This window comes from Ranitomeya imitator, chromosome 4, assembly GCF_032444005.1.
Source record: "Ranitomeya imitator isolate aRanImi1 chromosome 4, aRanImi1.pri, whole genome shotgun sequence".
NCBI classification, from domain to species: Eukaryota; Metazoa; Chordata; class Amphibia; order Anura; family Dendrobatidae; genus Ranitomeya; species Ranitomeya imitator.
The window spans coordinates 12,700,265-12,715,676 of record NC_091285.1 but is presented as its reverse complement, the minus strand read 5'-3'; the positions used below and the strand labels follow the sequence as shown (position 1 = coordinate 12,715,676).

The 15,412-nt window shown below is 42.7% G+C and overlaps 1 protein-coding gene across 1 annotated transcript in view; it reads right to left on the bottom strand.

Moving 5' to 3' along the window:
- PKP2 (plakophilin 2) overlaps positions 1-15,412 on the bottom strand; it is a 54,832-nt gene that overhangs the window by 28,443 nt on the left and 10,977 nt on the right. Inside the window, exons 3-5 of the mRNA XM_069763063.1 lie at positions 6,786-6,892; positions 4,019-4,710; positions 2,228-2,375 (exon numbers count right to left, since the gene is read on the bottom strand). Of these exons, the coding sequence (XP_069619164.1) occupies positions 2,228-2,375; positions 4,019-4,710; positions 6,786-6,892 (947 nt within the window). The remainder of the gene's footprint in view (positions 1-2,227; positions 2,376-4,018; positions 4,711-6,785; positions 6,893-15,412) is intronic.

The window sequence follows — 15,412 nt, the reverse complement described above, 5'->3', positions numbered from 1 at the left end:
CAGGCCTCATATGGAGCTCAGGAACACAAGACGGACGTCTATCGAGACATCTCACATCTCCTTCTCCATCGAACCCCTTCTCTCACTTCTCCCACGTCTTTTACATCTCCTCTCTCGCATTGCTCTGATGGTTCAATTCATGTCTACGTAACTCATCGCTCTCTCTGTCTTATCTCTCTCTAGTCTCTCTCTCTAGTCTCTCATAACGTTTCTCCAGCTCATCACTCTTTACTTTGTCTGCAATCTCATTTATCTCTCTTCTTTTGTACCCCATATCTCTGACATCTCCCACTCATATCTCTGACTTTCCATTTCATCTCTCTTTTATCTCTCCATCCCATCTCTCTATTTTATGTATCTCCATCTCTTCTCTCTATTCTGTCTCTCTATTCCATGTCTCTCCATATCTTCTCTACATTCTATGTCTCTCCATCTCTTCTCAATATTCTGCCTCCATCTCTTCTCTATATTCTCTCCATCTCTGCTCTCTATTCTTTGTCTCTCCATCTCTCTATTCTATGTCTCTCCATCTCTTCTCTCTATTCTATGTCTCTCCATCTCTCTATTCTATGTCTCTCCATCTCTTCTCTATATTCTGTCTCTCCATCTCTCTATTCTATGTCTCTCCATCTCTTCTCTCTATTCTATGTCTCTCCATCTCTTCTCTATATTCTGCCTCCATCTCTTCTCTATATTCTCTCCATCTCTGCTCTCTATTCTATGTCTCTCCATCTCTCTATTCTATGTCTCTCCATCTCTTCTCTCTATTCTATGTCTCTCCATCTCTCTATTCTATGTCTCTCCATCTCTTCTCTATATTCTATGTCTCTCCATCTCTTCTCTTAATTCTGTCTCTCCATCTCTTCTCTCTGTTCTGTCTCTCCATCTCTTCTCTGTATTCTATGTCTCTCCATCTCTTCTCTCTCCATTCTCTCTATTCTATGTCTCTCCATCTCTCTATTCTATGTCTCTCCATCTCTTCTCTATATTCTGTCTCTCCATCTCTCTATTCTGTCTCTCCATCTCTTCTCTATATTCTATGTCTCTCCATCTCTCTATTCTATGTCTCTCCATCTCTTCTCTATATTCTATGTCTCTCCATCTCTTCTCTCTATTCTGTCTCTCCATCTCTTCTCTCTGTTCTGTCTCTCCATCTCTTCTCTGTATTCTATGTCTCTCCATCTCTTCTCTCTATTCTGTCTCTCCATCTCTTCTCTATATTCTGTCTCTCCATCTCTCTATTCTATGTCTCTCCATGTCTTCTCTATATTCTATGTCTCTCCATCTCTCTATTCTATGTCTCTCCATCTCTTCTCTATATTCTATGTCTCTCCATCTCTCTATTCTATGTCTCTCCATCTCTCTATTCTATGGTGCTCCATCTCTTCTCTATATTCTGTCTCTCCATCTCTTCTCTCTAGTCTGTCTCTCCATCTCTTCTCTATATTCTGTCTCTCCATCTCTTCTATCTATTCTATGTCTCTCCATCTCTTCTCTATTTTATATCTCTCCATCTCTTCTCTCTATTCTATGTCTCTCCATCTCTTCTATCTATTCTATGTCTCTCCATCTCTTCTCTATTCTATATCTCTCCATCTCTTCTCTATTCTATATCTCTCCATCTCTTCTCGCTATTCTATATCTCTCCATCTCTTCTATCTATTCTATGTCTCTCCATCTCTTCTCTATTCTATATCTCTCCATCTCTTCTATTCTATGTCTCTCCATCCCATCTATTTTGTCTCTCTTCTCTATTTTATGTATCTCCATCCCGTCTCTCTGTTTTATGTCTCGCTATCTCTTCTCTCTATTCTGTCTCTCCATCTCTTCTCTCTATTCTGTCTCCATTTCTTCTCTCTATTTTATGTATCTCCATCTCTTCTCTATTTTATGTCTCTCCATACCGTCTCTCTATTTTATGGCTCTCCATATCTTCTCTCTATTTTATGCATCTCCATATTGTCTCTCTATTTTATATATCTCTATCTTGTCTCTCTATTTTGTCTCTCCATCCCGTCTCTCTATTCTATGTCTCTCCATCCCACCTATTTTATGTCTCTCCATCTTGTCTCTATTGTATGTACCGTATCTCCATCCAGCCTCTCTATTTTATGTTTCTCTTTCTCAGTTGTTCTCTCTCGTCTCTCAGTCATCTCTATTTCTCTTCTCATCTCTTCCTTTATTTATGATTTTTTTAGGAGACCCCCCGCCGTCATAGGTTACCCACCTTTTTCCTGGACTCGGCTTTCTGGAAACATTCATGTTGTATGTAGCTAGCCGCCGCTGTCAGAGAGCTGGCGGAGGTGCCATTGGCCTGCAATAGTCCAACAGCTCTTTCTAGAGTCATCGGCATCTCCGACGCCACCGGGGCTGAGCTGAAACCACAGACAATGACAACATAAGTAAAGATGGACTCCGACTAGAGAAATCTACATAGAAAGCTGTCGTTAGGGCGAAAGAACTAGTGCGTCCCGAGCTCTCACCCCCGACCCTACGTTACGCAGTGTCGGGTATCATTTCAGCACTTGTGAACCAACTAAAGGTAAAAAATCCGGGGATATCTGAGTAATCTAAGACAGGCCCAACTAGAAAGACTGTTGTTGCTAGGCAGTGTGTTCCTAGCAACTAGACTGTCAGACATGACAGATTGGGTGCACTGCCTCCGTGCTGGCAGCAGATATGAGGTAAAGTAGCTTGGCAATGTAATATTATATGGCGCCATTTGTAATAAGCCTACTAGACCGACATTTGTAATACGGAGATGGCTTGGGCCTACGAGACAGGCATTTGTAATATTAAGACAGCTTGGGCCTACGAGACCAATATTTGTAATATAGGGACGGCTTTGGCCTACGAGACCGCCATTTGTAATATAGGGACGGCTTCGGCCTACAAGACCAGCCTGTATAATATAGGGATGGCTTCGGCCACGAGACCGACATTTGTAATATAGGGACGGCTTCGGCCTACAAGACCAGCCTGTATAATATAGGGATGGCTTCGGCCACGAGACCGACATTTGTAATATAGGGACAGCTTGGGCCTATGTGACCGGTATTTGTAATGTAGGGACGGCTTCGGCCACGAGACTGACATTTGTAATATAGGGACGGCTTCGGCCACGAGACTGACATTTGTAATATAGGGACGGCTTCGGCCTACGAGACCAGCATTTATAACTATATCTGCTTTTACTTTTTGCCGCCATAGTCGATGTTTGCTTTGTGTCTCCATTTCCGAGGCCCAAATCCTTTTTTATTGTTCAATCGATAGTCCTGTGTTTTGATTGATTCAATTTCTTGCAAATTTTGCTCAATTTTTAATTTATTTATTGAAGGAGATTCCTCAACCAATAAAGAGCAATTCTGGCATTTTGATTTTTTCCTGCTTTAGGTAACTACAATATTACGGGATAATATATGGAAGCTTTTGATAGATCTGATTTTTAAGGCGATACCAAACTTGTATTTTTATTTTTTCTTTTTAGTTTTAAATAGGGATTTATATATATATTTTTTCCTTTTTAATATATTTTTACTGTTATTTTTCAGATATTGCCATATATAGTGAAAATGTGAAGCCTGCCAATGAGCTTCCCATAGGTACGAAGATGGCAGCCATGATAAGCCATCAGTACCCTGAAATTGCATTGCAAATATGCTGAAACGCACCCATAAAGGGCGCTGGTGGTATTCCACCAGTTAAACATCAATGTCATAGATTGACAGTGGCATTTTAGGGGTTAAGCAGCAATGATCGGAGGTAGTGCTGCTGACAGGTGTCTTCTCTGTAATATGGCTCTTGAGCCCACACCGAACATGTGATGTACTTGTATGTAACACGTCGGGAAGGGTTTAAGTCCCACCCTCAGTCCCACCCAGGAACGCCACTAACATGGCCACCTGTAGGTGGGGTTTATATAAACCATGGCCATCTTAATCTGGGACAGGCCCAAATTTTCCAGGGACTGTATCTGATAATTCAGGAAAGGTAAATATTCTTGTCACCCTTGACTCACCCTACAGCTGTTTCCACATGTCTGCCATCATTTTGCGTCATGTTCACACCGGATGCCGTCGCAGCCATTGCGGCTGTCATCATAGCTCTCTTTCCACCTATGTCCATGCCGCTGGCTGCAGAGGGTGACTGGATATACTCCTTCTGGTAGGTCATATACCTCGCGCTGGACTGATATCCATTGATTCGATTGGATGTCCCTTGGGACCTCCCTTGGCCAACGGGACCTGCTGAAGCCTGTGTCTGGTAGTGCCGCTTCTCTAGAAGGTTGTCCATACTTTGACTGTTCCTCGACTGGTAGTAGGGTCGGGCTGGACTGGTGGGAACACTATTTATGAACACTGAGTCTTGATCGGATTGGGTGGATTTCTTGACGGTGCTTTGTCGTGGTCGAGTTCCTTGTCCAAACTCGGATCGAGAGTACTGTATGGTGGACATGTTGTTCGGCCTAGACTCCCTATATTTCAGGTTGGCCATTGTGGCATTTTTCCTCTGCTCATAGGCCGCCATTGCGGACTCTTGTCTCTGTGGAGACATATCTTTCCTACCGATGGGTCTTCTCTGCCCACCATCCTGCTCCATGCCCCATTGACTGTTGGAAGAATATGTTCTGGCCCATCCATTTTCTTGTCTCTGGCCATAGTGTACATGACTACTACCCCAACCGTTCTCATGTAGAGACAACGAATGGTTCTGTCAAGAGAAGCAAAAATATAATTTAGAAGGAACAGGACACAAATATTCAGCTGCAGATATCAATCACACATCCGGGGTACAGGATAATGTCACTGACACATGGGGTACAGGATAATGGCACTGACAATTGGGGGTACTGGATGATTGACACTTGGGGTACAGTATGATGACACTGACAATCGGGGTACAGGATAATGACACCGAAACTCTGGGTACAGGATAATGACACTGACACTTGGTATTACAGGATGATTGACACTGACACTCGGAGTACAGGTTAATGACACCGACACTCTGGGTACAGGATAATGACACCGACACTCGGCCTGGGACAGCTCATAGAATCCCACGGTTTGCAGTACCATCTCTACGCCGATGACACACAGATCTACCTATCTGGACCTGACCTCACCTCCTTACTGACCAAAATCCCACACTGTTTGCTGTCTGCTATCTCGGCCTTCTTTTCTACTCGCTATCTAAAACTGAACATGGGCAAAACAGAATTCATCATCTTTCCCCCATCTTACTCTACCCCTCCACCAGACCTATCCATCAAGGTCAATGGCTGCTCACTTTCCCCAGTCCCACATGCCCGGTGCCTCGGGGTGATCCTCAACTCTGCCCTCTCTTTCAAACCACATATCCAAGCCCTTGCCTTCTCCTGCCATCTCAAACTCAAAAATATTTCCCGGATCCGCGCATTCTTCGACTACGAAACCACAAAAACACTAGTGCATGCCCTTATCATCTCCTGCCTTGACTACTGCCAACCTCCTACTCTCTGGCCTCCCCTCTAGCACTCTGGCACCATTCAAATCCATCTTACACTCTGCTGCCCAACTAATCTACCTGTCTCCCAGCTATTCTGCAGCCTCTCCCCTATGCCAAGCCCTTCACTGGCTTCCTATCGTCCAGAGACTCCAGTTCAAAACCCCTACTATGACATCCAAAGCCATCAACAACCAGTCTCCTCAATACATCTGTGACATGGTCTCCCGGTACTTACCGACACGCAACTTTCGATTCTCACAAGATCTCCTTCTCTACTCCCCTCTCATCTCTTCTTCCCACAACCGCATCCAAGACTTCTCCTGTGCTTCCCCCATACTCTGGAACTCTCTACCCCAACACATCAGACTCTCGCCTACCATAGAAACCTTCAAAAAGAATCTGAGGACTCACCTCTGCCTACAGCCTGCAGTGATCCTCAACCAACTGAACCACCGCACAACCCGCTCTACCCTCTCCTAGTGTATCCTCACCCATCCCCTGCAGACTGTGAGCTCTCGCGGGCAGGGTCCTCCCTCCTTCTGTACCTGTTAGTGCCTTGTTTTTTACTCATGTTTATTATATTTATCTATATTTGCCCCCTTTTCACATGTAAAGCGCCATGGAATAAATGGCGCTATAAAAATGTATAATAATAATAATGATGGAACTGACACTTAGGGTGCAGGATGATGACACTGACACTTAGATGATTGACACTTAGGGTACAGACGGACATCATTGCAGGTATTTTAGTGATATCCTCGTGTGATTGCTCCTCTTCTCCATGATGGAGAGATTCGGGCTGAGACGTCTCGGCTCCTGTCTCCCCTTATGTAAGCATACAATGGCTATAGGTGTGTCTGAGTCCATGCTTTCTTCAGGGGCCACTGAATAAGGGACTGAAGAGCGAGAGCATTGTCTGGGGATCGGCTCAGGTTTCAGTCAGCGAATGTGCCCTCCACTTAGGTTTGAAAACAGAATTCTCCAAGGTGGAGGATGATGCAGATGTCAATCACCATCTACATTGATATCTACATCTAGACATGAGACAACACGATTGTATTTGGTGTTTTCTATCCTCTTGTTTCCATGACAACAGACTCTCACTAGTGCAGCCTCAGGCTTCAGGCCTGGAACCTCATGTGATGAATCTCAGCCTAGAAATAACATATTAAGTCACCTTTTCCACATTTTGGAAGACGAGAAAATGGTCTTTTCTAATTCTTGTCTCCGAAGTGAAAGAACAGATTTGATTAGTCATGGAGCCACGTTGCTCTTCGTCTCTGCCGTTCCCTTACCTTCATACTATCATACTTGGTCGGAGATTTCACGGCCTCTCTCTGTGGTCTCTGGATCGTGCTGTAAAACACCTGATCTGGGTTGCTGACGCTGCTGTAAATTGATCCTGAAAAATAAAATAAAAAAATAGATATATTTTATTCCATAAAATCCTCCCAACGTCAACGAGATGATAAATTGTTAAGACTTTTGGTGCCAAAATGGTCGGTTCTGATGGACACGACCCTTGAAGAAGCACGTGACTCAAATAGAAAAAACACACAGAAATGGAACAAAGTCACATGAGGGCGTAGTACCGTGATTGTTATCTACGAAGGTTTGTGCCGACGTGTATTTATACAGTCAGGAGGTAAACAGGAGACATTTCACACATTCTGGCAGAATCTTCGTCCTGTGTACATAACCAGCGTCCTGATTGAGAGAAGTCAACCTGCCGTGATATATGGAAGAATGGCGTAGACAGCAATTCCTGATACAAAATGTCCATACACGTTATTATGGTGGACCTCCGAGTGCAAGCAAAATAGCTCTGACCCCTCAAGAAATAGAGTCCACAAGATTTCAGAAGTCGTGTGGAACTTGCAGACAAGTAATCAAGGCCCCACAAGACCCGCCATATACCGGGAACACCATACCAGACTCTACATAGACTAGGAAACACCTCACAAGGACCTGTTGTATACTGGGAACACCTCACAAAACCGGCCATTCACCGAGAACACCACACAAGACTCTCCATAGACTGGAAAAACCTCATAAAGGACCTGTCATTTACTGGGAACACCCCACAAGACTCGCCATATACCGAGAACACCACACAAGACTCTCCATAGACTGGAAACACCTCATAAAGGTCCTGTCATTTACTGGGAACACCCCACAAGACCTGCAATATATAAGAAATACTCCACAAGACCTGTCATATACTGGGAAAACCCTACAAGACTCTCCATAGACTGGAAACACCTCACAAGGACCAGTCATATACTGGGAACACCTCACAAGACCTGCAATATATAAGAAATACCCCACAAGACTTGACATATACTGGGAAAACCCTACAAGACTTGTGATTTAACAGAACTACCCCAAAAGAGATGTTGAATATCGGGAACACCATTCTGGGAACATCCCAAAAGACCTTTGATATACCAGGAACACCCTACAAGACTTGCGGTACTCAGAGAACACCCCAGAAGACCTGCAGTATCCTGGGGAACACTCTGGAAGACCCGAAGCATACTGGGAACACGCCACAAGATCTGCTGTATACCGGGAACACCCTACAAGACCTGCCATATAAACCTGCCTTATACCAGGAACACCCCACAAGATTTGCTGGATACCATAAACATCCCACAAGATCTGCTGTATACCAGGAAGAAAAAAACAACACCTGCAGTATGCCAGGAAAAACACCCAAGACCTGATGTTTACTGGGAACACCCCACAAGACCTGCTGAATACCGGGAACATCCCACAAGACCTGCCATATACTGGAACACCCCGAAAGACCTGCTATATACTGGGAACACCCCACAAGACCTGCCATATACTGGGAACATCCCAAAAAACCTGCCATATACCAGGAACACCCCACAACACCTGCCATATACCGGGAACACGCCACCAGACCTGCCGTATAACGGGAACACCCCACAAGACCCGCCGTATATCAGGAACACCCTGCAAGACCTGTTGTATACTGGGAACACCACACAAGACCCGCTGTATACCGGGAACACGCCACAAGACCCGCCGTATAATGGGAACACCCCACAAGACCCGCCGTATATCAGGAACACCCTGCAAGACCTGTTGTATACTGGGAACACCCCCACAAGACCTGCCGTATACCAGGAACACCCCACAAGACCTGCCGTGTACCAGGAACACCCCACAAGACCTGCCGTATATCAGGAACACCCTGCAAGACCTGTTGTATACTGGGAACACCCCACAAGACCTGACGTATACCGGGAACACCCCACAAGACCTGCTGCATACCAGGAACACCCCACAAGACCCGCCGTATATCGGGAACACCCCACAAGACCCGCTGTATATCGGGAACACCCTGCAAGACTTGCTGTATACCGGGAACACCCTGCAAGACCTGCTGTATACCGGGAACACCCCAAAAGACATGCCATGTACCGGGAACACCCCACAAGACTTGCCGTATACCGGGAACACTGCACAAGACCCACCTTATACCGGGAAGACCCCACAAGACCTGCCGTATACCGGGAACACCCCACAAGACCCGCCGTATATCGAGAACACCCCACAAGACCTGCTGTATGCCGGGAACACCCCAGAAGACCCACCGTATACAGGGAACACCCCACAAGACCTGCCGTATACCGGGAACACCCTGCAAGACCTGCTGTATGCCGGGAACACCTGACAAGACCCAGCGTATATAGGGAACATCCCACAAGACCTGACGTATACGGGGAACACCCTGCAAGACCTGCTGAATGCCGGGAACACCCCAGAAGACCCACCGTATACAGGGAACACCCCACATTTTGAAAATATTGTGACTTTGTTATCTAGCAAACGTAATTTGTCTCTTGTCGGGCACTCAGCTCCTTTTGCATCTTCACTTTTCCTACTTTTATCAGATTTAATTTGCATCATTCCATCTTGTAAATAAATCTGCTCTTGGGGAGATTGTGTCTTACTGTTGAGTATAATGTTTAGTTACCATGAGACACAAACTGTTTTTACTGTCTATTGTGATCATTTAATCCTAAAATTCTTCCCCCTCCTAGAAGATTAGTAGATGAGGAGCCGAATCTGCACTGGAGACACAGGTAATTACTGCGCGGTAACATAGGCCATGAAGTAATATGATATACTGCAAAATGTCATATATACAGCTAGATCCCATAGACAGCAAAGCTACCGCCACCTCGAGCAACGAACAGGTGAACACAGCATTTTACACAGAAACCCGGCACTGCAACATTACTCACATTTTTAGAGATCTGCAATGTTTAAATGAAACCTTGAGAACATATTTACTGAGATGACAAAGTTTATCTACGGAGACAGCAGAATGCAGGAGCGTTTCACTATACTGCATCAGATGTTCCTGTACACAGGGGCAGTATTATAGTAGTTATATTCTTGTACATAGGAGCAGTATTATAGTAGTTATATTCTTGTACATAGGAGCAGTATTATAGTAGTTATATTCTTGTACATAGGGGCAGTATTATAGTAGTTATATTCCAGTACATAGGAGCAGTATTATAGTAGTTATATTCTTGTACATAGGGGCAGTATTATAGTAGTTATATTCTTGTACATAGGAGCAGTATTATAGTAGTTATATTCTTGTACATAGGGGCAGTATTATAGTAGTTATATTCTTGTACATAGGAGCAGTATTATAGTAGTTATATTCTTGTACATAGGGGCAGTATTATAGTCATTATATTCTTGTACATAGGAGCAGTATTATAGTAGTTATATTCTTGTACATAGCGGCAGTATTATAGTAGTTATATTCTTGTACATAGAGGCAGTATTATAGTAGTTATATTCTTGTACATAGGGGGCAGTATTATAGTAGTTATATTCTTGTACATAGGGGGCAGTATTATAGTAGTTATATTCTTGTACATAGGAGCAGTATTATAGTAGTTATATTCTTGTACATAGGGGGCAGTATTATAGTAGTTATATTCTTGTACATAGGAGCAGTATTATAGTAGTTATATTCTTGTACATAGGGGGCAGTATTATAGTAGTTATATTCTTGTACATAGGAGCAGTATTATAGTAGTTATATTCTTGTACATAGGGGGCAGTATTATAGTAGTTATATTCTTGTACATAGGAGCAGTATTATAGTAGTTATATTCTTGTACATAGGGGCAGTATTATAGTAGTTATATTCTTGTACATAGGACCAGTATTATAGTAGTTATATTCTTGTACATAGGGTCAGTATTATAGTAGTTATATTCTTGTACATAGGGTCAGTATTATAGTACGGTAGTTATATTCTTGTACATAGGGGCAGTATTATAGTAGTTATATTCTTGTACATAGGGGCAGTATTATAGTAGTTATATTCTTGTACATAGGGGGCAGTATTATAGTAGTTATATTCTTGTACATAGGAGCAGTATTATAGTAGTTATATTCTTGTACATAGGGGGCAGTATTATAGTAGTTATATTCTTGTACATAGGAGCAGTATTATAGTATTTATTTTCTTATATAATATTTGAATATTTTGTAAAGTCTGAACGTTCCTTTAAACAATCTCTTTGACTGCAGTTGCCTTTAAATCATTTTCAGGTCTCGGTCGCCCACGCACAATTTCCTCAAAGAAAAAAACTTTCACTAACCGCAGCAGAGCCGAGCCCGATGCAGCAGAGTTCGGCTTATGATTCAGTGAAACGTGATTATCGCAGCGAGGGATCGGGTGAAGTTTATATAAGTATAATAGATGATATTTGTAGATGGATTTCCTATCAGACAGAAATATAAAGGACGTGTATCACAGGCAGCCGGTTCCTCCACACATCTAATCTTTATCATCAATTCATCATTCAGCTGTCGGGCTCGAGGATTTCCGATGAACTTGGCCCTCGGCGATTATATAAGGTTATTGTGATATAATATAATGTATTCCAGATAATTAATATCATTAATATGGAAAAGAATTATTACTTTTCCATGGAAATTCTTATCAAAATAGGAAATAAAACAAAACATCACAGTAATATTCTAGACGTCAGAACAGGCTCTGGTTTATGCCATTTTACCCTTCTTTAACATTATTTTTTCCCCTCTATACTTTCCAAGAGGTCGAAATTTTTTCATTTTTCTCTCGAGAAAACTGTGTCAGGGCTTATTTTATTTTTTGTTTTTTTTTTATTTATTTCTATTTTTTTTCCCTGTCACTTCTCACCATATGAGAAAAATATTATATTTTATTATTTACGATACCAAATGTGTTATGTCTTTATTTCATTTACATTTTGTAAAAAAGGGAATTTTTATTCATTATTTTTGTAATTTTTTTTTTTTATGGGTCCCCATACACTTGTATCAAAGTTTTTGACCCCGGCTCAGCCGAGTGTCAATGTGATGTCGTTGGGCCGAAGGTAGACAGCAATTTCCAGATCACTTTGGCATGAAAACTAAAGGAACCAGACATTGGTCTTCCCAGACATTGGAGTAGAGCATGGCTGAACCCCTAAACACCAGTTGGTTGGCCAGTCCCACCATAATCGACAGGTTCCTGTGGCTAGTATCTAATAAAATAAAACCTGAGATTTTCCTATCCACCGTTGAGTTGGAATAAAACCTCATCAGGAAATTTTCGCCAACAACGTTTGGACCTTCCATGGAGGCCTTTAGGTTCTGCTCACATAAATGTTTTTAAATCCATAGTCTTCTTCTATCAAAGGAGCACAACGACAAACTTAACAGGAGTGTCGGTTACTTGACATGTTGTAAACCAATGACGCCCAATGGATCTCACTAACTTTAATGGGCTTCGCCTGAGTCTTCTAACATTTTACAAGAACAGATAGCCTGGCATGCTGACTAAAGCCTCAGAAACAGATGCCAGCAGAGACGTAGCGGACCCTAACACAGAAATATGGCCGATCTGTGGTCATATCCAGACATGTCAACAGAACCTGTCACTCGAATTATGTTAGTTTTCCTAGGAACTCTTACTCCGGATTATTGGTCAATATAAATACGGCCCAAGCCTATTAAACAATAAAACTGTGATTTTCTATAGATCTTCGAAGCATAATCACATCACAATAAACTGAACCGTATAGTGATAAGTAAATCAATAGCTAGCTTTTTTTTTTCTTCAAATTTTCCAAAGAAAATGGGTTTGTCAGATCTATAAAAATGATTGAGAAATTCTCACATCATAGAAGTGATCTCCAGTTCAGCCTCCTAATCAGGGAGAGTTCATTACGGTAACGGGTGAAGTCAGATCTTCTCAAATTGTCTCATGTCCTCCTTCCTTTATTGCCAAATGGTCAATCCAAGAGTGAGAGTTAACCATGGTCCTTAAGATCTCCGACCCTACAAAAAAAAGGTATCTTTCCAGACCATGGTTGATTAACCATGGTCCTTAAGAGCTCCAACCCTACAAAATATGTATCTTTCCAGACCATGGTTGATTAACCATGGTCCTTAAGATCTCCGACCCTACAAAATATGTATCTTTCCAGACCATGGTTGATTAACCATGGTCCTTAAGATCTCCGACCCTACAAAATATGTATCTTTCCAGACCATGGTCGATTAACCATGGTCCTTAAGATCTCCGACCCTACAAAATATGTATCTTTCCAGACCATGGTTGACCCTTAATCTCCAATCTGACCAAGAAAGATAATTAAAAAGGTTTGGCTTATGGTTATATTTATTGCCTACTCTTTTTTTTTTTTACTTCCTATGCCAGCCATGTTTTGAGACCATGTAAGCTATTGTAGGTGGAAATATCAAAGAGGACTTTGAATTTTTGCCGACCATGTGTATCGCATGGCCGAGAGGAATAGCTACGGGCAAATAAGGCTTCAAGCCAACAGAGACCTAAGTAGTATTGCCACTTTCAGATTACATTACAAGTCCTCGTGGGCCTTTATATTCCTCGCCAGATCTCATACCACAAATAATTTTTCACGGACAAACCAGTTTTCTTCAGTTTCATTAATCATTATTTCACTGACATAATGGAGCTATAAATCTATCGCGTAAATTTCATGACACCTAAAAAAACCTAAAGGGCGCAAATTAGAAAAGGAAGTTGAGTTTTTTTTTCGAGTTTTGAGCAATCATGACTAATTCAAAACACAATAATAAAATAAAACCCGAGATTTTCTTATCCACGGTTGAGTTTGAATAAAATCACATCAGGAAATTTTCACCAACGTTTGGACCTTCCATGGGGGTCCACCACCACTGGTCTTTTCTATCTGAACTAAGTGAAAGGGAGTCCTTGAGTCTCATTAGTTGATGTGTTTGGGGGCAATATTAGCTTTATCAAGGTGAACAAACTTCTGAATATTGATTTAGACATGGTGGACTATTGATTGTACCGGTTGTAGACAGGGGAAAAATAAGTCAAAGACAGAACATGCCCCCAGAATGGCCTTCGATAGAGCAGGTTCTTCCGTTTAAACCTGAGAAAAAGTCATTTCAGACTCCATGTATAAATAATTATTTTGGGGCTTGAGCACTTGGTGTCCACCTGTATGTTATGGTTCTACCCTATGGGTCCTACAATTGTTTTGTCAAAATAAATATTCACAGAATGCTATCTTTGTCCTCCAGTGGCCAAGTCCAACCTCTGCTAGCAATCACGATTTGTCAACCTGTAAGATCCATTAAGGTACAAACACCCTGATTTGGAGAGGATGGATTTGCCCTGGAGGACTCATCGTAACACTTAATTTCTCCCATGGTGGTGCTAAGGCTACGTTCAGATTAGCGTTGCGCGCCGCTGCGTCGGCGACGCAACGCACGACGCACGAAAAAACGCATGCAAACGCACGCAAAAACGCTGCGTTTTGCGACGCGTGCGTCGTTTTTTGGCGAAAATCGGACACAAGAAAAATGCAACTTGTTGCATTTTCTTGCGTCCGACGCTAGCGTCAAAAACGACGCACGTGTCGGAAAACGCAACAAGAAAAACGCATGCGTCCCCCATGTTAAACATAGGGGCGCATGACGCGTGCGTCGCCGCTGCGTTTCCCGACGCAGCGTCGGGAAACGCTAATCTGAACGTAGCCTAACAGATTCCATCACAGAGATGGTTAAAAGTGGATGTGCTCTTTAAATTTCTATGGCCTTGGTGTCAGGGAATGAACTTTGGATGGTGGTGACATCCTTGGGCCATGAGAGAAAGGGGATGGAGAAATGTTAAGGAGCTGATTGTGATTGCCCACCAAGGTCACGGTGGACATTGCTGATGTAAGTATAGTCCCATTATCTGTATGAAGAGCTTTATATGGGTATGTGTGCGCTCCCAGATAAGGCTTGTTCTACTAATAGCTCTTCAGTCACGAGTCCTGACTTTAACAATTTCTTCAATATCTCGACCAATCTTATGTTTGCTCATCGTCTGGAGATTCATGACATGGTCGGTAAATATTATTCTGTGCTTCTGAGTTTGTTTGCTTGCCTTAATGTTCCAACTACAGTTGGTCTGCGTGACACATAGACGTTGTTTTGGGGTATTTAATAAGCAGAACGGGCACCAGGGATATCAATGTGACTTTTTTTTCTTACAGCAAAAAACATTTGCTACCCAAATCAATTCACAGACTGCTCAGGATTCCGGACATGTAGCATCTAGATACTTTATCCAAGGGCCATAGCAATATATGACAGATGCAGGCATAACTGTGGTGATGAGTCAATGTCCGGCATTATTGTGAATGGCCGGGATGTGTCGCTGAGGAAGATACTGTGCTGTAAGCCTGAAGTAAGGTTGTTCTGGGACCTGCCGTCCCACAAGTATTTGTGTAGTTTTAAAGGGAGGCTTGCAGGGTTAATTTCAGAGCTGGGCGGGTCGAACTAACCATACACACCTCCCACCTGTGGGAGTGGTTACAACTATGTAATG